This window comes from Panulirus ornatus, chromosome 18 (assembly GCF_036320965.1).
Source record: "Panulirus ornatus isolate Po-2019 chromosome 18, ASM3632096v1, whole genome shotgun sequence".
Lineage (NCBI taxonomy): Eukaryota > Metazoa > Arthropoda > Malacostraca > Decapoda > Palinuridae > Panulirus > Panulirus ornatus.
The window spans coordinates 46,389,924-46,414,921 of record NC_092241.1 but is presented as its reverse complement, the minus strand read 5'-3'; the positions used below and the strand labels follow the sequence as shown (position 1 = coordinate 46,414,921).

The following is a 24,998-nucleotide window of genomic DNA, read 5'->3' as shown; positions in this document are numbered from 1 at the left end:
AACTACTCTTCCCATCTATCCTTGGGCTTTGTTTCACTCACAGCTAAAACATTCAGGTTCCTTTCCTCAAACATACTACCTATCTCTCCTTTTTTCTCCTCTTGGTAGGGTTATGGGAGGTGGAGGATATAGACAGTGAATTCCTTCACAGGATTTATCAAGTGAGGCAGCACCAGGAAAACAGGAAAAAAGGGCCACATTTGTTCACACTAGGTCTCTAACTGTCACGCATAATGCACCGAATCCACGTCTCCCTATCCACATCCAGGCCCCTCAGTCCTTTCCATGGTTTACCCCAGATGTATCACAAGCCCATTTCAGTCCATTATATATATACATACAGTGCCTAGGTAACCTCTCCTCTCAAATATTCATGAGTCACGAGTATCTACCACAATTCTATGGTTAAAGTTCTTGGTAGGGTCATGGGAGGTGGAGCATATAGATACTGAATTCCTTCACAAGATATATCAAGCTCAGCTGCCCTCCAAGCATATATATATATATATATATATATATATATATATATATATATATATATATGAGAGAGAGAGAGAGAGAGAGAGAGAGAGAGAGAGAGAGGAGAGAGGAGAGAGAGAGAGAGAGAGAGAGAGAGAGAGAGAGAGAGAGAGAGAGAGAGAGAGAGAGATTAAAAGTTATTTCATTTGTTGATGCTGTAACCAAAATTTCCTAACTTCAACATATATAACATCTTTACAGATGCTCCTTAAAGAGTATACTTACATACTATCATGATTACAACACGATAAATGTAAAACAATAAAGTTGACAAAATCATGAACCTGGTGGCAACACCATTCACTGTTTTCTATAATACCAACTTCACAACAACTTATCCATGGACTTTACATGGCTAAATCTCATTTCATATTGCATATATCTCTTTTTGTAAGGAAATGAATGATCTTATTAAACTTAAAAAAAAGCAATTGTACAGGAGTAGACATACAGCTCTAATGAGAAGCTATAGGGTTAAATATTCAAATGCATGAGAAGTGTAATGTCACACTGACTGTTTAATGTTTTTCATGGATGGGAAACTATAAGTAAACAATAAGATTCAGTGATTGTGGGTATGGTAGGGACATTGTAATTACCTATTCCTACACTATGAGCAAGGAATTCTAAAGCAGTTTTAATATTAAGCAAAAAACATTTTCCCAACAGTGATATTCTGGCAATAGGTTGGGTACAATGTCAACACCCATGTCCCTTTCACACATGAATTCATGCAGCTTGTTTTCTGCCAAACTATAGTCATATCAAAGCATTTTACAGTGTCCCATCTCCATGACAGTATTTACTTGAACTGAACTTCATTAACCATGCACTGAGCCAACTCTTGGCATTTGTCTCAGTCCCTTCATAGGTTGATGCAGTCCTCATCATTCCTTACTTCTCTCATGACCTTAGCATGATTTTCAAATATATTCAAATACAAATTCAGTCCTGGTTAGTCATTTACACAGAACAATAGCAGCAGCCCCATGACAAACCTGCCAGATGCCACTAATGATCCTAACCCAATTAGAAAAGGCTCCTATGACATGCATCCTATGTTCCCTTTCATCATGGTATTTCTTTATCTGAAAAAGAAATCTTGCCAATGCCTGCGAGAAAACCCATGTTGTTTACCAACGTCCTCCATGGAACAGTGCAAAATACCTTCTGGCTGTTCAAGAACACAAAGTATACCGATCTACCTTTTGTCTATGAGAGAGCTCACCGTACTACAGAAGTCTTGGATTTTAAGCAAGATCTCTTTTCTCTAAATCCATGTTGCCACTCACTTAAGTAGCTTCTCTTTTTCAAGTAATCATCGATTTGCTTTCTGATTACCACTTCCAGCAGTCTACAAACTACCCTGTTACCATGTTACTCCTACCATGTTTCATTATAAAACAAATGTCTGTGCCCATGTTAAAAACTAAGCTCAACTACAGCCTCCCTCAGAAACCTCTAACTAAAAGAAGAGATCCAGCAGTACTTTTGTCCATCATTACCATAGTCTAGTTAAGCCAGATATTCCTGTGTGGGACTCTTTAGGGTGGGATAAATTCGACTATTTCTTAGCTAACAGACAGTTCCACATCTGAAAGCACTGATATTTCCAATGATCCCTTTCTGGGACTCTTAATTTCCCAAGTGGTACTTCTTTAAACCTCTCCCAGAATTAGCAACCAAACCAGGATCACTGATGTTCCTAATGGTCCTTCCAAGGACTGCTGGCTTTTCCAATTGTCCTTCCCATGGATTGCTGGGTTTCTTACTGGTCCCTCCTATGGACTACTGGCTTTCCTAATCATCTTTTATATGGACCTCTGTCTTCCTAAAGGTCCTTTACACGGACCATTGTTCATCCTTAAGGTCCCTCACAAGGGCAGTTACACTTCCTAGTGGGCTTTCACACAGGGTAATGGATTCTCATAGACTGTTGCCTTCCTTACAGAACTTCATGCAGACTATTATGTCTTAAAGTCTCTATCACACATACATTACCCTACAAAACAATCTTCCACAAGGACCCCCACAAGTCCTAACAATCCTTCGCATGAATTTTTGCAAAGTCCAAATGTCCTTCATATGAACTGCTGCTTGTTACACACACAATCCTTTAACCTTCCTGAAAGTCCATCTCATAGACTGTTGTATTTTCCCAACAGTCCTTCACTAGGACTGTTGCATAACCTGACTACTGCACACAGACTACTGTCCTTCCTAAAAGTCCTCTACTTGGATCACTGCCTTTCACAATGGTATCTGCATTAATTAGTCTGAAATTCTAGAACTATTACTTTTCAAAATGGTCCACTTTCCGTTCACCCAACTGAAAAAAAAAAAAAAAAAAAAAAAAAAACTTGAGAATTTCACTCTGCCTAACATTTGCTTAACTAACTGTTCCATTTTTGGTCTGCTTTACTTTCAAATGGTTCATGCTTTGGAAAATTTACCCTAAGTGATCTACATCATATCAGCAGTCCTCTTGGATCATTATCTATCTATTTATATCTCTGACACCTGTTCCAACTGAAACACCCTTAAAGGGGAGGCCATGGCAACAGAGTCTCCATAACTAAAGAACTCCAGTGCTGCTTCTTAGCCTTTAGTCCCTTATCCTTAACAGGCCAATGGTAGAGGGCAAGTCTAGTACAGTGTTAGCAGAGGCTCCTATCTAATGTTCCTAATGACTACTTCTATCTAATGCTCCTATCTACTGCTTCTACCTAATGTTTCTTCCTAATACTCTTGGATTATCATCTTGCATAACAACAGCTTTAGGAGTTATCCCTATCACTAAAAGAGAAACATAATCCAACCGAAGTTAAAATACTCATATTCAACTCTATAATCATGCCAACATTAACATATAGGACTGAAATATGAAAATTTGTCATCACTGATTTATGGAACAGAAATGAAGCTAAGAACCATCCTGTGCAATGGTAGATTAAGGATTTATTTTTTCATTTTCATACTTCTCCATGCATAACTTTTATTTCATAAGAATACAGATGACCCCCCCGGATTGCAATGGTTCAACTTATGATTTTTCACATTTACAATGGTGCAACAGCAATACGCATTCAGTAGAAACAGTGCTTCGAATTTTAAACTTTGATCTTTTGCCAGGCTAGCGATATGTGGTACGATACTCTCTTGTCATGCTGTTTGTATTTTCATCCCATTATATTCACATAATGCCCATCTGTGTCTCCAGCCTCTGGTGGGAAGAAGAGGAAGGCAATTACTCTTGAAATGAAATTAAAGATAAATACCAAGTATGAAGTTATACATCAGGCACCAAGAAAGTTCACAGCAAAGAAACTGGCTGAGGCATTTGCTACTATCAGCAGAGGCATACAGGTTGATAAAGTCTCTATCACACATACATTACCCTAAAAAACAATCTTTCATAGGGACCCCCACACATCCTAACAATCCCTCGATGAATTTTTGCTTGACACAGAGAAATATATAATGAACAAAGAAACAAACTGTACAGTCAACACATGATATCTTCCTGAAGAAAGCCAAACCATCAACAAGTGTTGGTGCCCCAGTGCCTTCTACCAGCAATTCTTGGGCCTCATCAGAAGAGAGAAGAATTGATGACCCTGTTGATGTAGCATCCTCATCATCTAGCTATCAATTTTAGTTATATGCTTCAAACATTTAGGCCCAGTGCACATTCAGCTGTGTATGTTAATGGTGAGTACCCACACAGCAATTCTGTTTTTTTTTTTCAGTACAGATTTCCATACATTATACTAAATATTCAACACTAATATAAGATAGGCTTTGTTGTAGATGATTTTGTACAACTGTAGGCTAATGTAAGTGTTCTGAGAATGTTTGAGGTAGTCTAGGCTAAGCTATGATGTTTGTATATTAGATGCACTGTACTAAATGTATTTTCAACTTACGATATTTTCAACTTACGATGGATTATTGGAACGTAGCCCCATCATAAGTTGAGGAACATTTGAACAATTTTTCTTGTGCTTTTTGTGCATACAATGGTAGCCAAATTTACTGGTAGCCAAAGTTTAAGGGTTAACCCATTTCATGCTCTGTTACTGTTATGAAGATAATGAAAATGCAGCACCACTAATGACAAGAATTGAACAGGCAAAGTTGAGATGGTTAGGAAACTTGGAGAGAATATATAAAGAATGTATTAGGCCACCTTTGAAGTCTGTTTAAATCCTCTTTTAAGTGGATGCAATCCTCCTCACTTCTCACTTATCACAAGAGCTTTGCATCATCTGGAAACATATTCAAGTAGAAGTCTATACCTTCAGGAAAGTCATTTGTATAAATCATGAAAAGTAATAATTCCAGATCAAAATCCTGCAGCACTCTACTGGTCACCTTAATTCCTTTAAAGAGGCTCCTCTGACATGAAACCTTTGTTCCCTTTCACTGAGAATCTTCTACCCAGCTTCTTAATCAGCCTCCCATGTAGTATATTGTCAAACACTTTCAAGCAGCCTAAATGCAATTCCACCAGCTTTCTCTTTTGTCTAAGACAAAGCTCACTCTTGTAGAAATCTACGAGGTTTGTTACACATGACCTCCCTTCAATAAAACCATGCTGTCTCTTAGTAAGTTAATTTCTCCTCTGTAAAAATTCATCAATTTGCTTTCTAATTTTCTTTTCCAGAACCTTACAGACTATATTTAATAATGAGATTGATCTATAGTTCTCCTTTCTTATGCACAGGTATAACATTTGGCCTTTCAGTTTCCCTGGTACTTTACATCTCTCCAGTGACATCTTGAGCAGTATTTCAGGTTTATCTAGAGTATCAGCAGACATCTTGAACCCATGGTGAGATTTCATCAAGACTACAAGAACTGTATGGGTCAAGATCTTTTAGTATTCGGTTAATGTCTTTTCTAGATACCACAGTGATGTGAAGATGAAATAATTTTCTTTGAGCATTGCAAAGATGGAGCAACTTTGGTCTGCCAGATGAGTGAAAGGAGAATGACACCTTGGTTATGCACCCTAGTGAAAACACAAAATCACCATGAGGATAAAACTTGGAAATCAGTATACGGGGTTACAGGAGCAAAGGAATTTCATCACCGAACAAGAAATAACAAATGCGTATCATTCCTGAAAAAAACCACATGAATCAAATGGCTCAAACAAATGCTTAATTGGGCTTCAAAGTACAGTAAAAATCCACAAACTGGAACTTCAACCCTTCACCAAAGTCATCACCTGTCCATGATGTTATAAAACCAGAGATACTCTTCAATAGAATTCAGAGCACACCGACATCAGCCCTTATAATAGGATGCTAAACTTACCTCCAACCTCTTGTTCCTAAAACATCAGCTGGGACTGATGCCACATGAAGCATTTCACCCATATGATCACCAAACTTTACCTTGGTCTTCATTTCACATCATATAAAACTCAAACCCTACAGTGGATATATATATATATGTGCCAACTACAAAGATTAATATCAAGATTCTGAAAAAAAATTTCAATATGAACATCAGTCAGTTCCAAGGAATTCAGACTGGAGATCTACCTGACTTTGGAAGGGGTCTAACCAGCAAATTCAAGAAAAAAGATCAATTCAACCATTTCCTTGCAGATTTACTTGTCAAGTTCTAAATGCAGTGAAATTATTCATCAAGATCATTCTGTCTGATTTTCATTAACTTTTGAGAAATATAGAAAAATATAGAAATTTTGTAATCAGAGAAATGCTTCATGGGAGTGACCAGAAAATGGAACTGCCAACAGAGAATTCTAAGATGAGCTTTAACTCAATTTATACATTCTAGTACTGCAGTATCTTGCATCAGCTTTCAGCCCACACAAGTAATGCCCTGGTTCACCAAATATTTTTTCAATGTTTTGACTTAAAGTATGCTGTGGGAAATATGTTTATTCATCAGACAAAACTGGTTTAAGTTTATAGTACCTATAACATCAGGCAACTTACATCAATGATTGTTGAGACTTGACGTTAACTACAGCCCGCAGTATCCCCAGACTTGAGGCATGAAGGGTATAAGGCTACTATCTGTCTCTGCTGCCAGTGTGAGAGAGGACTGGCATTAACAGCAGCAGCCCTTACCATGACATCTGCCCCTCAAACAGACCTGATTTCTCCAATCATTGCATCAACATTCATGTTCTTTATACTAAACTCTCTTCTGTTGAAACACCTTACCAGTACTTCACCTAATACATAGCGACCCCTTATAATGGATGCAATGCATTCTTGAGGAATGTTTGTTAAGTGGAAAATACATCAAAGGGGGTTCATTAGAAAATTGTGCCTACAGAGATGCGTTCTTGACAGTGTCAATACTTAAACACGTAAGTGCTACAGAACGGTTTCCTTTGGCAGCAGTATTAGCTCTGCAGGTTTTACTTTTAAAGTTCTAAAGAAACTGTTGCTAAAAATACAATAGGATATCAAATCTAATCAACATTTACATCTGGTGAAGAGTAAAGAGGAGGTGAAAGCTTTGTGTAAGATAAAATGTGGCAAGGTGGCTGGAGTGAATGGCTTTGCAGCTGAATTCATTGAGAAAGGGATTGACTGTATTGATGATTAGTTGGTAAGGATTTTCGATGTAAGTCTGGATCATGAAGAGAAGCCTGAAGACCAGTGGAATGCATGTATAGTGCCACTGTATAAAGGCAAGAGAGATAAAGGTGAGTTTTCAAACTACTGAGGTATAAGGTTGTTTAATATACCTGGTAATTCTATGGGAGGGTACTGATTGAGAGGGTGAAGGTATGAACAGAGCATCAGATTGGGGAGAAGCAGTATGATTTCAGAAGTGGCAGAGAATGTGTGGATTAAGTGTTTCCTTTAAATAATGAGTGTCAGAATTACTTAGAAAACAGTTGGATTTATATGTGACATTTATGTAGGTTTGCGGCAGGGGTGTGTGATGTCTCCATGGTTGTTTAATTTGTTTATGGATGGGGTTGTTAGGGAGGTGAATGCAAGAGTTTTGGAAAGAGGGGCAAGTATGAAGTCTTTTGGGGATGAGAGAGCTTGGGAAGTGAGTCAGTTGTTCGCTGATGATACAGTGCTGGTGGCTGATTCATGTGAGAAACTGCAGAAGCTGGTGAATGAGTTTGGTAAAGTGTGTGAAAGAAGAAAGTTAAGAGTAAATGTGAATAAGAGCAAGGTTATTAGGTATAGTAGGGTTGAGGGTCAAGTCAATTGGGAGGTGAGTTTGAATTGAGAAAAACTGGAGGAAGTGAAGTGTTTTAGATATCTGGGAGTGGATCTGGCAGCGGATGGAACCATGGAAGCGGAAGTGGAGCATAGGGTGGGGGAGGGGGCGAAAATTCTGGGAGCCTTGAAGAATGTGTGGAAGTCGAGAACATTATCTCGGAAAGCAAAAATGGGTATGTTTGAAGGAATAGTGGTTCCAACAATGTTGTATGGTTGCGAGGCGTGGACTATGGATAGAGTTGTGCGCAGGAGGATGGATGTGCTGGAAATGAGATGTTTGAGGACAATGTGTGGTGTGAGGTGGTTTGATCGAGTAAGTAACGTAAGGGTAAGAGAGATGTGTGGAAATAAAAAGACGTGGTTGAGAGAGCAGAAGAGGGTGTTTTGAAATGGTTTGATCACATGGAGAGAATGAGTGAGGAAAGATTGACCAAGAGGATATATGTGTCGGAGGTGGAGGGAACGAGGAGAAGAGGGAGACCAAATTGGAGGTGGAAAGATGGAGTGAAAAAGATTTTGTGTGATCGGGGCCTGAACATGCAGGAGGGTGAAAGGAGGGCAAAGAATAGAGTGAATTTGAGCGATGTGGTATACCGGGGTTGACGTGCTGTCAGTGGATTGAATCAAGGCATGTGTATGGGAGTGGGTTGGGCCATTTCTTTCGTCTGTTTCCTTGCGCTACCTCGCAAACGCGGGAGACAGCGACAAAGCAAAAATGAAAAAAAAAAAAAATTTGACTCTGAAAAAGGCATATGATAGGGTTGGTAGAGATGCTTTGTGGAAGAGCTGAAGAATATACAGTGTGGAAGGAGCTGCTAGAAGCAATGAGAAGCTTTCATCAAGGATGTAAGATTTGTGTATGAGTAGGAGAGAGGAGAGAAAATGGTTCCAAGTAAATGCAAAACTCTTGAAGAAAGGAGCAAGTATGCATTCTGTGGGAGATGAGAGGGCCTGTGAGGTGAGTCAGTTGTTGTTTGCTGATGATACAGCACTGGTGGTGGATTCAAATGAGATGCTGCAGAAGTTGGTGACTGAGTTTGGAAGAGTATGAGACAAGATAAAGTTGAGAGTGAATACAAATAAGAGCAGAGTTATTTGGTTTACCAGGGATGGGGGAGAGGTTAGTTGGAGTGTGAGTTTGAATGAAGAAAAATTTGAGGAAGTGAAGTGTTTTAGATATCTTGGAATGGACATAGCAGTGAACGGAACCATGGAGGAAGTGAGTCATAGGGTGGGGGAGGGGGCAAATGTTCTGGGAGTGCTGAAGAATGTGTGGAAAGAGAGAACATTATCTGGGTTGGCAAATATGGGTATATTTGAAGGAATAGCAGTCCCTACAATATCATATGGATGCGAGGCATGGTCTTTCGATAACGCAGCGCAGATGAGGGTGGATGAATTGGAAATGAAATGTTTGAGGACATAATTTGGTGTGAGGTGGTTTGATCAAGTGAGTAGTGATAGGGTAAGAGAGATGTGCAGTAATAAAAAAGAGTTTAGCTGAGAGAGTAATAGAAGGTGTGCTGAAACAGCTTGGACATATGGAGAAAATGAGCTGGAAAAGGTTAACATGGAGGATATGTGGGTTAGAAGTGGAAGGAACAAGGCGAACAGGGAGACCAAATTGGTGTTGAAAGGATGGAGTGAAAAAGATTTTGTGTGACCAGGGCCTACACATGCACGAGGGTGAAAGACGTGCACGGGATTGAGTGAACTGGAACAATGTGGTATACTAGGGTCAATGTGCTGTCAGTGGATTGAAACAGAGCATGTGAAGCATCCAGGGCAAATCATAGAAAGGACTGTAGGGCCTGGTTGTGGTTAGGGAACAGGTTTTGGTGAATTACACATGACAGCTATAAAATGAGTATGAGGGGATGTGGCCTTTCTTCATCTGTTCCTGGCGCCACTTCACCAACACAGGAAATGGAAATCAAGTATGAAAAAATTCATAATTTTGTTGAAGCTTTAAGTATTGTTGATCACTGATGCTGCACTCCAACAGTGCACCTTCACCTTCCTGGCCTGCTCTCTATCATCTGTAGTAGCTTATTCTTTGTGTGGGAAAAATAAATCTAAAGTTAGGACATGGTAGACTGACTGGGTCTTTTATCCTCTCAATGTTATCAAGTATCATTCTAATGGAAAAAGAAGCTAATCCAAGTAACTGACCCACATGTGCCTTACACTCGCCTGCCTTTACATTGTATATCACTAGCATCTTTAAGTCTATATTACTAGCATTCCAGGGCACCTTGGATGCTTTTCCTATACTCGCAACTGCAAGCCATTTTCCAGATATGATGGGTTTAAATGTTATCTAATTACATGCAAGAGATAGCTAAAAAGAAAGTGACTGAACTGATGCAAATTATGGTTGGCTGTACACAACTAGCTGGAGAACATAAAAGAAAATGGTGGCAGTTACATTTACTGGTTCCTTTACTTCTAAGTTTGATGGATCTTTTATCATCATATATTTTTTTTATACATATTCACCATTTCCTGCATTAGTGAGGTAGTGTTAAGAACAGAGGACTGAGCTTTACAGGGAATATCTTCACTTGGCCCTCTTCTCAGTCCTTTCCTCAGAAAAGTAAGAAAAAACAGAGGGGAGGATTTCCAACCCCCCACTCCCTCCCCTTTTAGTCACCTTTAGTCACACAGGGAATACATGGGAAGTATTCTTTCTCCCCTATCCCCAAAAGACTTGAATGTCTTAAGATAATTTCACTAACTCCTTACACACCTCCAGATATCATCTTCACCCATGTTTCCATTTTAAAAGTGAGGTCTGCACTTCATACAATAACTGCACACCATCTGCATGCCTCAAAGACCTGGAATTCCTTCTTTAACCATCATCCAGGTATATCCCCATTCAAGTATATTCTCAGGTGTTAGGCATTCATAAGAATCAAGATCTAAACAAGAACCTGAAGAACTGATCTCCTTCTGTTGAGGAGGAGGCAATCCTTGCAATACAAAAAAATGAAAACATACCATTATGAAGAAAACAAATAAATGAATACATAACTTTACATAAAATAGATACTCACTAGCAGGCTCTTCTGGAAGAGCATCTCCAAGAAGTGGTGGCTGATCAGGATAGGTGTAGAAAGTAGCAAACAAAACATGCTGCACTGGAGAATCACAGGTCATACACTTGATGACTTGCCGTGACCCAGCAAGGCCTGCTTGTCCCCGTGACCATACCACTGTTGGCCCACAAACATACAGTTCTTCTTCTGTCAAGCCATCAGAACTATGGCGAATGACCCACCAATCCTGAATGATAAATGCTGAGTATCAAATATACTTCCATGTCATAATAAATATACAACAAAACATGCTGCACTGGAGAATCACAGGTCATACACTTGATGACTTGCGTGACCCAGCAAGGCCTGCTTGTCCCCGTGACCATACCACTGTTGGCCCACAAACATACAGTTCTTCTTCTGTCAAGCCATCAGAACTATGGCGAATGACCCACCAATCCTGAATGATAAATGCTGAGTATCAAATATACTTCCATGTCATAATAAATATACAACACGACACACACATACACACTCCAGCCAGCCAGCATTTGCATGGTATAAGAGGGCAAGGAATGAGTATAGCAGGAGAAGAAAGGAGGAACTAAGAAACTCTGAAAAGAATACTGTGGATAAGGCTGGACAAAATCCAAAAATTTTCCATGCATCTAAAAAAAAGATATCAAAAAAAAACCTAAGGGTCTTCACTAATACATGGCTTTTAGTCTTGATGAAATTTCACCATATGTGCTGAAGAAGTATGCATATACACAAACAAACACCTTGAAGTATTTTTTAAGTTGTCATTGGAGAGAGGTAAAGTGCCAAGGGATTGAAAAAGAGACCAGGAACAGACACAACTATTGACCAATCTCACTAACGAGTGTGGTGTTATGGTTCGGAAAAGATTATTTACAAGCAAATGGATGACTTTCTAAAGAGGAAAAATTGCCTAAGTGAGAAACAGCATGGTTTTAAGGGAAGGTAATCATGTGTACCAAGCCACTTAGAGTTCCTTGAGAGAGTCAGAGTAACCACCTAGAATTTAATGAGTGAGTGAGTTCAGTCTTAGACAAGGGGAAAGGCTGGGTGGATTGTTTGTATCTGGACTGTCAGAAAGCATTTGGCATTGTGCTACATGGAAGGCTGATTAAGAACTGAATCATTAAGCAGGAATACGAGAGAAACTCTTTTCATGGACAGAAGATTATCTCAGTGGAAGGAAACAGAGGAGCAGCAGAGTACCACACGGTTCTGTTCTGGGACCATTACTCTTCTTGAGCTATGTACATGACTTGCTTGCAGGTGATATAAAGGTCATGAGGAAAGTAAAATGTGAGAAAAAATCCATCAACTAACAAAGGGGCCTAAATAGACTTAAAAGTAGGTCTGATACATGGTTGATGAAATTTAACCAGTGCCAATGTGAAGAGGGTAGGGACAGAGTGAAGCTAGGCCTCAGTATGATTATCATCTAGCAGGGAGAAAGTCTGAAACTAGAATATGCTTTTAAAGTTTGGTCACTGCACTTAAAAAACACAAAGAACTAACATAGAAGGTCCACAGAAGAGCAACAAAAATGGTAACAGAATTAAGTACACTAAATTACAGAGAAATGGCTACAGGCTTTAAATATGCCCACCTTGGAAGAAAGAAGAACAAAAGGCAACTTGAACACAGATCAATGATGTAGAAAGTGAAGAGTTCTTTGAACAGGGTAGAAGTAAAACAAGAAGAGGTCAAAGAATGAAATCATGCGAGAAACTATCTACAAAAATATCAAAATAAGTACTCTTATAGTATAAGAGCAGTGGATAAATGGAATAAAATGGCTGGAAACAGGGTTAAGGCACACAGCACATATAAATTTTAGAAACTGTAAGACAGAAGTGAGTGTTCACGTGATGGCGTATCACAAGTGTATGACTCCCTCCCTGTACAGTATAAACAGGAAATTACACACGCACATACACATAAGCGATGTGGTATACCGGGGTTGACGTGCTGTCAGTGGATTGAATCAAGGCATGTGAAGCGTCTGGGGTAAACCATGGAAAGCTGTGTAGGTATGTATATTTGCGTGTGTGGACGTATGTATATACATGTGTATGGGGGGGGTTGGGCCATTTCTTTCGTCTGTTTCCTTGCGCTACCTCGCAAACGCGGGAGACAGCGACAAAGTATAAAAAAAAAAAAACATACACATAATACCACAGTGTAGCGTGAGACCATGGTTCATGTGAAAGCCCACCTGGGTTCAAACCCTTGGCACAGTAGTTGGCCCACAGCTAACCCAGCTATTCATACTCCTCTCTGAGATAATAATTAAATGGATCAATAGCTTAGGCTGGGGTTCATATGAGTGCACTGCATACACATAAAGGGTAAATACATGATACTTGCAAAAGATTAATAAGCTGGGCTTCACAGATGAAAAAAAAAAATTCTCCTTGTAACACACACATAACTATCATAAATAACCATACACACATCCACATGTCTGGTTACCGCACCCAGAGAACCACAAGGATATGATTAATGGAGTTTCAGTGACAAAAAACAATGATAGTTCCTGAATTGGGAGAGCTGAGCTAAAATGGAAGATTGAAGGCCATTTTCCTCAGCAATCCATTTTGGAGGAGAGAAGAGAGAAATGTGAATCAATAACAGCCTGAATTCAAGTTCCCAAATCATATGGATGACACTGACTCTACACGGTTCTCCATAAGATGGAGCACTAGAGCATCAAAGGCCATGATCAGAAGGAGGACGCAGAGGAATACTTCTTCAGTGAAGGGGAAGTCGATGGTTTGAATGACCTAAGCAAGGAGACAGTGAATACAGGGAACGTGCTAAAATCTAAGTCTTCTCAATGGCATAAAAAGTACTGAAAGTAGGGCCTCACAGGAGTAATACTCTCTCCTTATAAAGTACAAATAGTAATTACACAAATATCTGAATTACTTTCAAGCATATTTATTCTATATTTATTATACTTAGTGGCTGTCTCCTGTGTTAGCAAGGTCGCACAAGGAAACAGACAAAAGAATGCCCCAACCCAGCTACATACACATGTATACATATAAACGCGCACACACACACACATATACATACTTATAAATTTCAACCTATAAATACATATACATACACAGATATTTACACGTGTACATATTCATACTTGCTGCCTTCATCTATTCCCGTCGCTACCCCATCACACATGAAATGGCATCCCCCTGCCCCCACGCACGCATGAGGTAGTGCTAGGAAAAGACAACAAAGGCCACATTCATTCACACTCAGTCTCTAGCTGTCATATGTAATGCACCGAAAACACAGCTCCCTTTCCACATCCAGGCCCCACAAAACTTTCCATGGTTTACCCCAGACGCTTCACATGCTCTGGTTCAATCCATTGACAGCATGTTGACCCTGGTATACCACATCGTTCCAATTCACTCTATTCCTTGCACGTCTCTCACCCTCCTGTATGTTCAGGCCCCCATCACTCAAAATCTTTTTCACTCCATCCTTCCACCTCCAATTTGGTCTCCCACTTCTCCTCATTCCCTCCACCTCTGACACATATATCTTCTTTGTCAACTTTTCATCACTCATTCTCTCCATGTGACCAAACCATTTCAATACACCCTCTTCTGCTCTCCCAACCACGCTCTTTTTATTGCCACACATCTCTCTTACCCTTTCATTACTTAATCAAACCAACTCACACCACATATTGTCCTCAAACACCTCACTTCCAACACATTCACCCTCCTCCACACAACCTATCTACAGCCCATGCTCTACAACCATACAACATTGCTGGAACCACCATTCCTTCAAACACACCCACCCACCTTTCAAGTATATGTATCACGAAATATTAAGCAAGCTGTCCACATTCTATATATGTTTGGATGGTATTGCAGTGGAATTTATTAAAAAAGGGGGTGACTGTATTGTTGACTGGTTGGTAAGGTTATTTAATGTATGTATGACTCATGGTGAGGTGCCTGAGGATTGGCGGAATGCGTGCATAGTGCCATTGTACAAAGGCAAAGGGGATAAGAGTGAGTGCTCAAATTACAGAGGTATAAGTTTGTTGAGTATTCCTGGTAAATTATATGGGAGGGTATTGATTGAGAGGGTGAAGGCATGTACAGAGCATAAGATTGGGGAAGAGCAGTGTGGCTTCAGAAGTGGTAGAGGATGTGTGGATCAGGTGTTTGCTTTGAAGAATGTATGTGAGAAATACTTAGAAAAGCAAATGGATTTGTATGTAGCATTTATGGATCTGGAGAAGGCATATGATAGAGTTGATAGAGATGCTCTGTGGAAGGTATTAAGAATATATGGTGTGGGAGGCAAGTTGTTAGAAGCAGTGAAAAGTTTTTATCGAGGATGTAAGGCATGTGTATGTGTAGGAAGAGAGGAAAGTGATTGGTTCTCAGTGAATGTAGGTTTGCGGCAGGGGTGTGTGATGTCTCCATGGTTGTTTAATTTGTTTATGGATGGGGTTGTTAGGGAGGTGAATGCAAGAGTTTTGGAAAGAGGGGCAAGTATGAAGTCTGTTGGGGATGAGAGAGCTTGGGAAGTGAGTCAGTTGTTGTTCGCTTATGATACAGCGCTGGTGGCTGATTCATGTGAGAAACTGCAGAAGCTGGTGACTGAGTTTGGTAAAGTGTGTGAAAGAAGAAAGTTAAGAGTAAATGTGAATAAGAGCAAGGTTATTAGGTACAGTAGGGTTGAGGGTCAATTCAATTGGGAGGTGAGTTTGAATGGAGAAAAACTGGAGGAAGTGAAGTGTTTTAGATATCTGGGAGTGGATCTGGCAGCGGATGGAACCATGGAAGCGGAAGTGGATCATAGGGTGGGGGAGGGGGCGAAAATTCTGGGAGCCTTGAAGAATGTGTGGAAGTCGAGAACATTATCACGGAAAGCAAAAATGGGTATGTTTGAAGGAATAGTGGTTCCAACAATGTTGTATGGTTGCGAGGCGTGGACTATGGATAGAGTTGTGCGCAGGAGGATGGATGTGCTGGAAATGAGATGTTTGAGGACAATGTGTGGTGTGAGGTGGTTTGATCGAGTAAGTAACGTAAGGGTAAGAGAGATGTGTGGAAATAAAAAGAGCGTGGTTGAGAGAGCAGAAGAGGGTGTTTTGAAATGGTTTGGTCACATGGAGAGAATGAGTGAGGAAAGATTGACCAAGAGGATATATGTGTCGAAGGTGGAGGGAACGAGGAGAAGAGGGAGACCAAATTGGAGGTGGAAAGATGGAGTGAAAAAGATTTTGAGTGATCGGGGCCTGAACATGCAGGAGGGTGAAAGGAGGGCAAAGAATAGAGTGAATTGGAGCGATGTGGTATACCGGGGTTGACGTGCTGTCAGTGGATTGAATCAAGGCATGTGTATGGGGGTGGGTTGGGCCATTTCTTTCGTCTGTTTCCTTGCGCTACCTCGCAAACGCGGGAGACAGCGACAAAGCAAAAAAAAAAAAAAAAAAAAAAAAAAAATTTCTCACATTTGGCCACCACACCTAATGAAGCACAAACAGCTAACAGGGAAGGTCCAGAGGAGTACAATATAGGTGGTACCAGTACTAAAATGCTGACTTACTGGGAAAGGATAGAAGCCTAAAATTTACCCATCATGGAAGAGAGAGAGATAAGGAGTGAACTGATCACAACCTCTAAGTTTTTAAACCAAGTTGATCAGAAAATATTTTAAAATTGACTTCATTTCATAGCTTAAATGAATGTCATAAAGACGACTAAACAATATTTCAACACCAGATTTGTATTCAGCTTGAAAAATACTTCTTATAATGAGTTTTTAAAGGAAATCTATTTTTCTGAGAGTGAGGTTTTTCAAAATCTGGAGGTAGAGGTAGAACAAGAAGATATTATATGAAATAAAACAGGAAACTTGTTAAAAAAGATGTCAAAAAGTACTCTCATAGTATAAAAAAGGGAATCAAATGGAATACAGTGAATGAAAACTTAGAAACTGTGGACAATATACACTTTAAAAGGTTGTTCAATAACAGAAAATGTTTAAGAGACAGGGCCCCCACAAGTGTAAGACTCCTTTCCTGTTCAATACAACTAAGTAACTGAACATACACACACAGACACACAGACAAACACACATTCATATGCATGTCTATAAACACAGAGGCATACATGCATACAAACATGTACACATCAACTTATAAGGAGACCTAAACAGACCCCAAGGCTGGTCTGATACATAGTTGATGAAATATGACTGGAGCAAAAATAAAGTAAAGAGGATGGGACACAGTGAAAGATAGCCTCAATATGATTATCATCTAGCACAAAATAATCTTCAGGATTCTGTGTGTGAAGGGATTGGGAGTCAACATAATCCCTAACCTGTCACCATAGGCCTACATTAAGAGGATAGTCGAGGAGATAAAGGATCTGCTGGTAAGTATCAGAATAACTTTCAATTATATGGATCAGGAAATATCTAGCAAGCTGCTTATATCCTCCATTAAGCCAAAACTTCTAAAATTTGGTCACTACACCAAAAGCAGCACAAAGAGCTAACAGAGCAGTCCAATGGAGGGAAACAAAAGAAGATACCAGAACAAAGAGAGTTGAATTACAGGATAAGACTAGAGGTTTTGAATTTACCCATCTTGGATGAGAGGAAAGTTAGTGGTGACATGATCACAATCTTTACGTCTTTTAAACAGATCAGTTAAGTGGACAGTGAACAGTTCTTTGAGAAAGGCAGGGATAGAGCAACCACAGGACATGACATGACATTAAGAACAGAACTTGTTAAAAAATGATGTAAAGAGATACTTCTATAGTATGAGAGTGGTGAATTAATGGAATAAGATGAATTAGAGCATGGTTAATACAGACAGCATACATAAATTCAAAAATTATAATAGTATAGAATATTCAAGAGATGGGATCCCAAGGGTGTGAAACCCTCCCTGTATAGTACAAGAGGTAATTACATATGTATATAAACATGTATGCATACCATACAAGAATGTTGGAGCTGTAGAAACAAAGCTTCCAAAAAAGCTACGATATTACGTTTTCTGTTCGGAGGGGTACATGGGGGAAAAGGAAGACATAGGAGGAAGAAGAGGAGGATTAGTCCTCCTTATCAAGAGAAAAACTTAAGTTTCAGGATACAGTAGTAGATGGCCCATTCTATCTATCTATCTATATCTCTGACATCTGTTCCAACTGGAACTCCCTCAACTAGTGAACTCCAATGCTGCTTCTTGGCCTTTAGTGCTTCATCTCTGACAGACCACTGGCAGTCGGCAACAGTAGTGCAGTGTTTGCAGAGGCACCTACATGATGTTCCTACAGACTACTTTTGCCTAATGCTCCTACCTACTGCTTCTACCTAACACTCAAGCCTTAATGTTCCTACCTACTACTTCTAACTACTGCTCCTATCATTTTGCCAAAAGGCAGAGCTAGTGCATAGTGCTCACCACAGGAAAATCTAGAGTTACTAAGAATGAACTACGAGAGTTAAGTATTGTCAGGTGTTACATATGACAAGGAGAGATTGTATGTTTATGGACAAAATGCCAGTAGTTCATATTTGGGTGAGGAAGAAAGAAAAGATAGCTTCATGTGTCAGACAAGCACATTCAGACAATGCATAATGGGAAAGGTAACAGTGGAAAAGAGGTGCACAGAGATGTTCACATCATACAACCCTCTAAAAAATTTCAATGATCCAGGACAAATGTATAATGACAACAGTGAATGAACAATCAGGATCATACATGAAGCACTAAAACATGAACTTCTCTTGAGATGATAAAGCACTGGTAATGGGGGGATTAAATCATACATAGACAAACTGGAGGAATTTAGACAACACAAGTTCTTAAGGGTGTGTGCAAGGAACTTTCCGAAAACAGCATTTCAGTGAACCCATTAAAATGAGAAGGACTGATACTATCATTTCTAGATGTTACCTTCACATATACTAGCACAGCACATATGATAAGAAAATCATGATGAAATACAAGATGCACTAATTGAAAAATAGTGAAATAGTGATCATGTAGTGCTTAAGTTGATTATGTGGGAAACGTGAAAGTTAAAATAGCAGAGATGAGACAGGATATGAGATTTAATCATGGTAACAGCACAGAACTTAAAATTCTTTATGGTTCCTTGATTTGAATGTTGGAGTACACTATCCATTAACCTGGGTACTGTGGTGAAAGGTTCTGTGATATTCAAAATGAAAGTTTAGGAAAACTGGCACCTCTAGCCCCAAACACAAAGGAAAAGAAGAAAGAGGGAAGAATGGTTCAATAAAAGATGTCAAAAAGCAGAGGAGTTTTGAGATGTGCTGTGAAGAAGAATTAGTGGCACTCCAGTCATCCAGCATTTGTAAGGTATAAAAGAGCAAGGAATCAATATAGAGGAATAAGAGAGGAACAAAGAAACTTACAAAAACCATTTGACAATGTACTGCATGACAGGATGATTAAGAAGCTGGATCATCAGGCAGGAATGAGGAGAATACTCTTTTGAAGGATGGAATTCTATCTATAGTAACTGACAGGGCACAGGCAAAACATACCCTAATCAAGGCCATCTAAAGTGAAAGAGAAAAGTAAAAGGGAAGGAAGGGAAAGAAAGATTAATCAGAGATCTGCAGGTGCTTGTAGACCGGACTCTTAAGGGAAGAAAGATTACATGAAGAGTGAAAGACAAAGGAAGGTAGAGATTTCCACAGCTTAGATGCTCAAGGGAAGGTATAATAACAGCCAATCCTTGAATGATGTCTCCACACAGAAGCTGTGGAAAGCAGTAGCCATATGCATGACAAAGGTACAAATCTTGGGGTTATAAAAAAACATGTAGACAGCTCATGAAGACAATGGCCAAAATAATATCTATACAATTGAGCAATAAAAACATAGTGTATGGAAAAGGGAGGTTGAAGAGGGTGATGCCAAGAGAAGCAAAGAGGCAGAGTCCATTCTAGTTAACAGAGAGGTGGAGGATAAGTGTGAGCAGTATTCTTTACTTAGCAAATGAAACCTCTGAAAATGTGAAATGACTGCTCACAGGAAAAATAATCATGGCAACTATATAACACTCCCAGTTCTATGAAAGCAGATTTATGAAGGATTTCCTAAAGAGAGTGGAGGACATGATTATATCCACCATGTTAATGTTATTACAGGGATGAATAGTAATGTTTTGAAACTGAACACAGGGAAACAAACAATTCTTAGAAAGAGATATCGGAGATATGCATTCAAGTACTAAAAAAATTTACAAGGTTACTGCTTCCCCACTCTGAAATGCTGCAAAGGCCTGAACTAAGAGAGAAAATATAACAAGTTCAAGAAAGAGAATGAATCTTAAAGGAAGGATGGGAGGAAAACTGAACTGAAGAATATCAAGTCATATCATCAGCAGAACAGTGAATAAAGTTGGAAGTAGAAGACAGACCATTCAGTGAGAGAAGAGAGTGGATGAAAGGACAGAGCACTGGCAAACAGCATTACTTAACAGAATGGGATGGGGAAGACAATTCATCAATGATTACAGTGATGGAACAGCCAGAGGGGAAATCATGCAGCAGTTAAAAGAAAGCCAAAGGAAGGGAGTTTAGAAAGAAAAGACAAAGACTTATGCCACACCATATCATATGCCTTGGCTAAAACAATATTTTCAGCAAAATCCCTGAGAGAGGAGGGCCAGACTTGAGTCACAGAGAAGCACTAAGAAATCTATACCGGTAATCTGAAAGAATGTTATGAGATTCTTAATGCTTGGGAAAGTGAGTGTCTGGGAGAATTGTAGATGTTGGACAGAGTATGGTTTGGGACCAAAAAGATTTGTTAAAAGTCATTCAAAAGTCAACAAAATTTCTTATTTGAAATTATGATAATGTAATATGCTCCCTAAAGAACAGCTTCACAATGATTCTATCAAGAACAAAAAAAGTGGATTTCATGGGAAGGGAAGAATTTCACGGTGCGGTATGCATCATCTCTGACGCAACAGGCATCAAAACAGGAGTGATCAAACTATGATTGAGGAGAAAAAGGTACTGATGATGGAATGTAGGAATTCAACCCAGCAAAGAAAATCTCTGCTTAGCATTCAGCACAACAAGACACATCCCTACCAGAAAGGCAGTACCCATCCCAGGGAAAGTCAATACAGAATCTGTACAGGGATAACTTTTGAGCTCTCCTAAAATTGTACTTCAAAGGAGGAGGGGACAGAAGATGTATGTGTCCAATTAGAATTAACAGAAACAAGATTGTGGTCAAAGGACCCTATGGGAACAAAAATGGCAGATGTACAATCGAATGGTTCAGAGGTAATAAAGTGGTCAATTGTAACAAAAAAGTGGTTATAAAAGGTGGGAAATCAAGTAGGGTGTTTATTCAATTGTTCCAGATTGTTAAGGAGAGAAAAAGAAAGACCTCAGCTTCACCAGGACTGTCCCAGTTACAGCCTAACCAATCCTTGTGTTGTACATCAAAAAGAGAATCTCAGCTTGAGGATAAGAAGAGAATAAACCTAAGTGGTAAGAAGTCAAACAGCTGAAAAGCTGTACACAGTTGGAGGAATTTGGAGGAAGTTACATAACACAAAAACAAGATAATAGAGATTTTGAGCCAGGTATGGGAGGGAACATAAGATGCATGTTGAGGTCAACAGCAGAGGTCCAGAGGGTTTCATTCTGGAACAATTACTTTAACTGATCAATGTGAACAACTTGGTAGATGGCATGGGTCCCTTTCTGAATATGGTTGCAAATAATGTAATGGTCATAAGGGAAAAGTGTAGGATATTACATAAAGTTACTGGAGGACTATGACTGATTTCAAGGTTGGTTTAACACAAGGCTGATGAAGTTCAACCTGAGCAAATGTAAAGTAATACAGATGAGGTACAGTGGAAGCAGTTATTGACGTGAAAACCATCTATTAGAAAATAAGTTGCAAAAATCTGTGAGTGAGAGACTTGGTAGTAAACAATGTCCCTAACCTGTCACCAGAGTCCCATCTTAGGAGAATACTTATTGAGACCAACTCTCTGCTGGTAAATATCAGAACTGCAATCAAGTTCTAGGATAACAGAAATAATCAGTAAGCCATTCATATCATACATTAGGCCAAAACTAGAATCTGTCTCTCAAGTTTGGTAAACTCACTGAATAAATCACATTGAGCAAACAGAGGTCAAGAGAAAAGGAACAAAAACAGCATAGTAACAGAAAAAAGAGAACTAAGTTACAGGAAAAGGCTTGAGGTTATAAATTTGCCCACAATGGAAGAGAGAAAAATGAGTGGTGACCTGAACAAAATTTTAAGTCTTTTAAGCAGGTTGATGATGGAGACGGAGAAAAGGATAGAGTAACCACAGTACCTAACATGAAATTATGTAATAAACTTGTTAAAAAAAGATGTGAAGATGTACTTTCAGTATAAAAATGTTGGATGAATGGCACGAAAAAATGAAGACATGCTTAATGTAGACAAAATACATCAGTATAAGTTGTACGATAGTAGGGAATGGTCAAGAGATAGAACCCCATAAGTGTAAAACACCATCCCCATACAATATATATATATATATATAGATAATTTCAAACATATACACAAAAAAATCTGGATGCAAACTGTGTTATGAACATTCGGCAGGAGTCTATAAGGCATGAAATCAGAGTAAAATAAGACACTACACTACAAATCAGTGTGAAGAAATATGAGAGTGGATCACAACTGCACAGAGCTGAGTGGATGCTAAAAGATTCCCTAGAACTGTGAGTAAAGCTAGCTAATAGTCACACCTATAAACATATCTCACAGGAGAGAAGCAAAAGTGGACGAAGTGACCAGCTTTTACTGGAAAGCAGAAGTGGGGAATTACGGAAAAGATAAAAAATTACAATGTATAGAGGACTAATTATTACTAGTTACATAACTCAGGATGCCTAACATTCACCCAGAAGGTAAATGAACACACAGTATCTAAATCTGTTCATAAATTTCCTCTTCAAGCATAATCATGCTCTACATCAAGGTAAAACACCTGCAATAGCATGATTTTTCATTCACTGACAAATACCTTTGAGCCATTAATGGAAACTGTGTCTAGTTGTCTTAGAAGATCTATGTGAGGGGGTGCTGGGCTGGGTGTAGGTGGAGGCAGTCCCACCTCCCCAGGGTGATGACTGAAGTATTCGCGCCCAAAGGGAACAAACTCCAGGGCATCCCCACATGATATCATGATGTTGGGCTCACCCACACCATCCAGATTTGCTCACTCTGAAATTTCAAAATAACATTTGCTGAAATGTAAAGTAATATATTTCCATTCAAAATCCTTTCCTAACTCACATTATCTATATTTCATAACTATCAAAATACAAAATTAATAAAGCAGGATATTTCTTTAAAAGTATTTGGTAAACAGAGAAGAGGCAGTGAAAGCTTTGTGGAAGATGAAAGCCAGCAAGGCGGCGGGTTTGGATGGTATTGCTGTGGAACTTATCAAAAAGGAGGTGACTGTGTTGTTGACTGGTTGGTAAGGATATTCACTGTATATATATGTTTCAAGGTGGAGTGCCTGAGGATTGGCTGAATGCATGCATAGTGCCATTGTACAAAGGGAAAGAGGATAAAGGTGAGTGCTCAAATTACAGAGATATAAGTTTGTTGAGAATTCCTGGGAAATTATATGGGAGGGTATTGATTGAAAGGGTCAAGGAATGTACACAGATCAGATTGGGGAGGAGCAGTGTGGTTTCAGAAGTGGTAGAGGATGTGTGGATCAGGTGTTTGCTTTGAAGAATGTGTGAGAAATACTTAAAAAAACAGATGGATCTGTATGCAGCATTTATGGATCTGGAGATGGTATATGATAGAGTTGACAGAGATGCTCTGTTGAAGGTATTAAGAGTACATGGTGAAGGAGGTAAGTTGCTAGAAGCAGTGGAAAGTTTTTATCGAGGATGTAATGCATGTGTAAGAGTAGGAAGAGAGGAAAGTGATTGGTTCCCAGTGAATGTCAGTTTGCTGCAGGTATGTGTGATATCTCCATGATTGCTTAATTTGTTTATGGATGGGGGTCGTTAGGGTGGTGAATGCAAGAGTTTTGGAGAGAGGGGCAAGTATGCAGTCTGTTGTGGATGAGAGGGCTTGGGAAGTGAGTCAGCTGTTGTTCGCTGATGATACAGCGCTGGTGGCTGATTCGGGTAAGAAACTGCAAAAGTTGGTGACTGAGTTTGGTAAAGAGTTTGGTAAAGTGTGTGAAAAAAGAAAGCTGAGAGTATATATGAATAAGAGTAAGGTTATTAGGTTTAGTAAGGTTGAGGGACAAGTTAACTGGGAGGTAAGTTTGACTGCAGAAAAACTTGAGGAAGTGAAGTGCTTTAGATATCTGGGAGTGGATTTTGCAGCGGATGGAACCATGGAAGTGGAAGTAAATCACAGGGTGGGGGAGGGGGCGACAGTTCTAGGAGCGTTGAAGAATGTATGGAAGGCAAGAACATTATCTTGGAGAGCAAAAATGGGTCTGTTTGAAGGAATAGTGGTTCCAACAATGTTATAAGGTTGCGTGGCATGGGCTAAGATAAGGTTGTGTGGAGGAGGGTGGATGTGCTGGAAATGAGACATATGAGGTGGTTTGATTGAGTAAGTAATGAAAGGGTAAGAGAGATGTGTGGTAATAAAAAGAGTGTGGTTGAGAGAGCAGAAGAGGGTGTATTGAAATGGTTTGGTCACATGGAGAGAATGAGTGAGGAAAGGTTGACAAAGAAGATATCAGAGGTGGAGGGAACGAGAAGTGGGAGACCAAATTGGAGGTGGAATGATGGAGTGAAAAAGATTTTGAGCAATCGGGGCCTGAACATACAGGAGGGTGAAAGGCGTGCAAGGAATAGAGTAAATTGGAATGCTGTGGTATACCAGGATCGACATGCTGTCAATGGATTGAACCAGGGTATGTGAAGCGTCTGGGGTAATACATGGAAAGTTTTGTCGGGTCTGGATGTGGAAAGGGAGCTGTGGTTTCAGTGCATTACACGTAACAGCTAGAGACCGAGTGTGAACTAATGTGGCCTTTGTCATCTTTTCCTAGCGATACCTCGCGCGTGTGCGGGGGGAAGAGGGATGTCCATTTCATGTGTGATGGGGAGGCGGCGGGAATGGATG

The 24,998-nt window shown here is 39.6% G+C and overlaps 1 protein-coding gene across 1 annotated transcript in view; it reads right to left on the bottom strand.

Annotated features, from left to right (window-relative positions):
- Positions 1-24,998, bottom strand: part of shtd (anaphase promoting complex subunit 1) — a 596,397-nt gene that overhangs the window by 558,992 nt on the left and 12,407 nt on the right. Inside the window, exons 2-3 of the mRNA XM_071673058.1 lie at positions 22,912-23,111; positions 10,791-11,036 (exon numbers count right to left, since the gene is read on the bottom strand). Coding sequence (XP_071529159.1) covers positions 10,791-11,036; positions 22,912-23,073 — 408 coding nt within the window. The 5' untranslated portion in view covers positions 23,074-23,111. The remainder of the gene's footprint in view (positions 1-10,790; positions 11,037-22,911; positions 23,112-24,998) is intronic.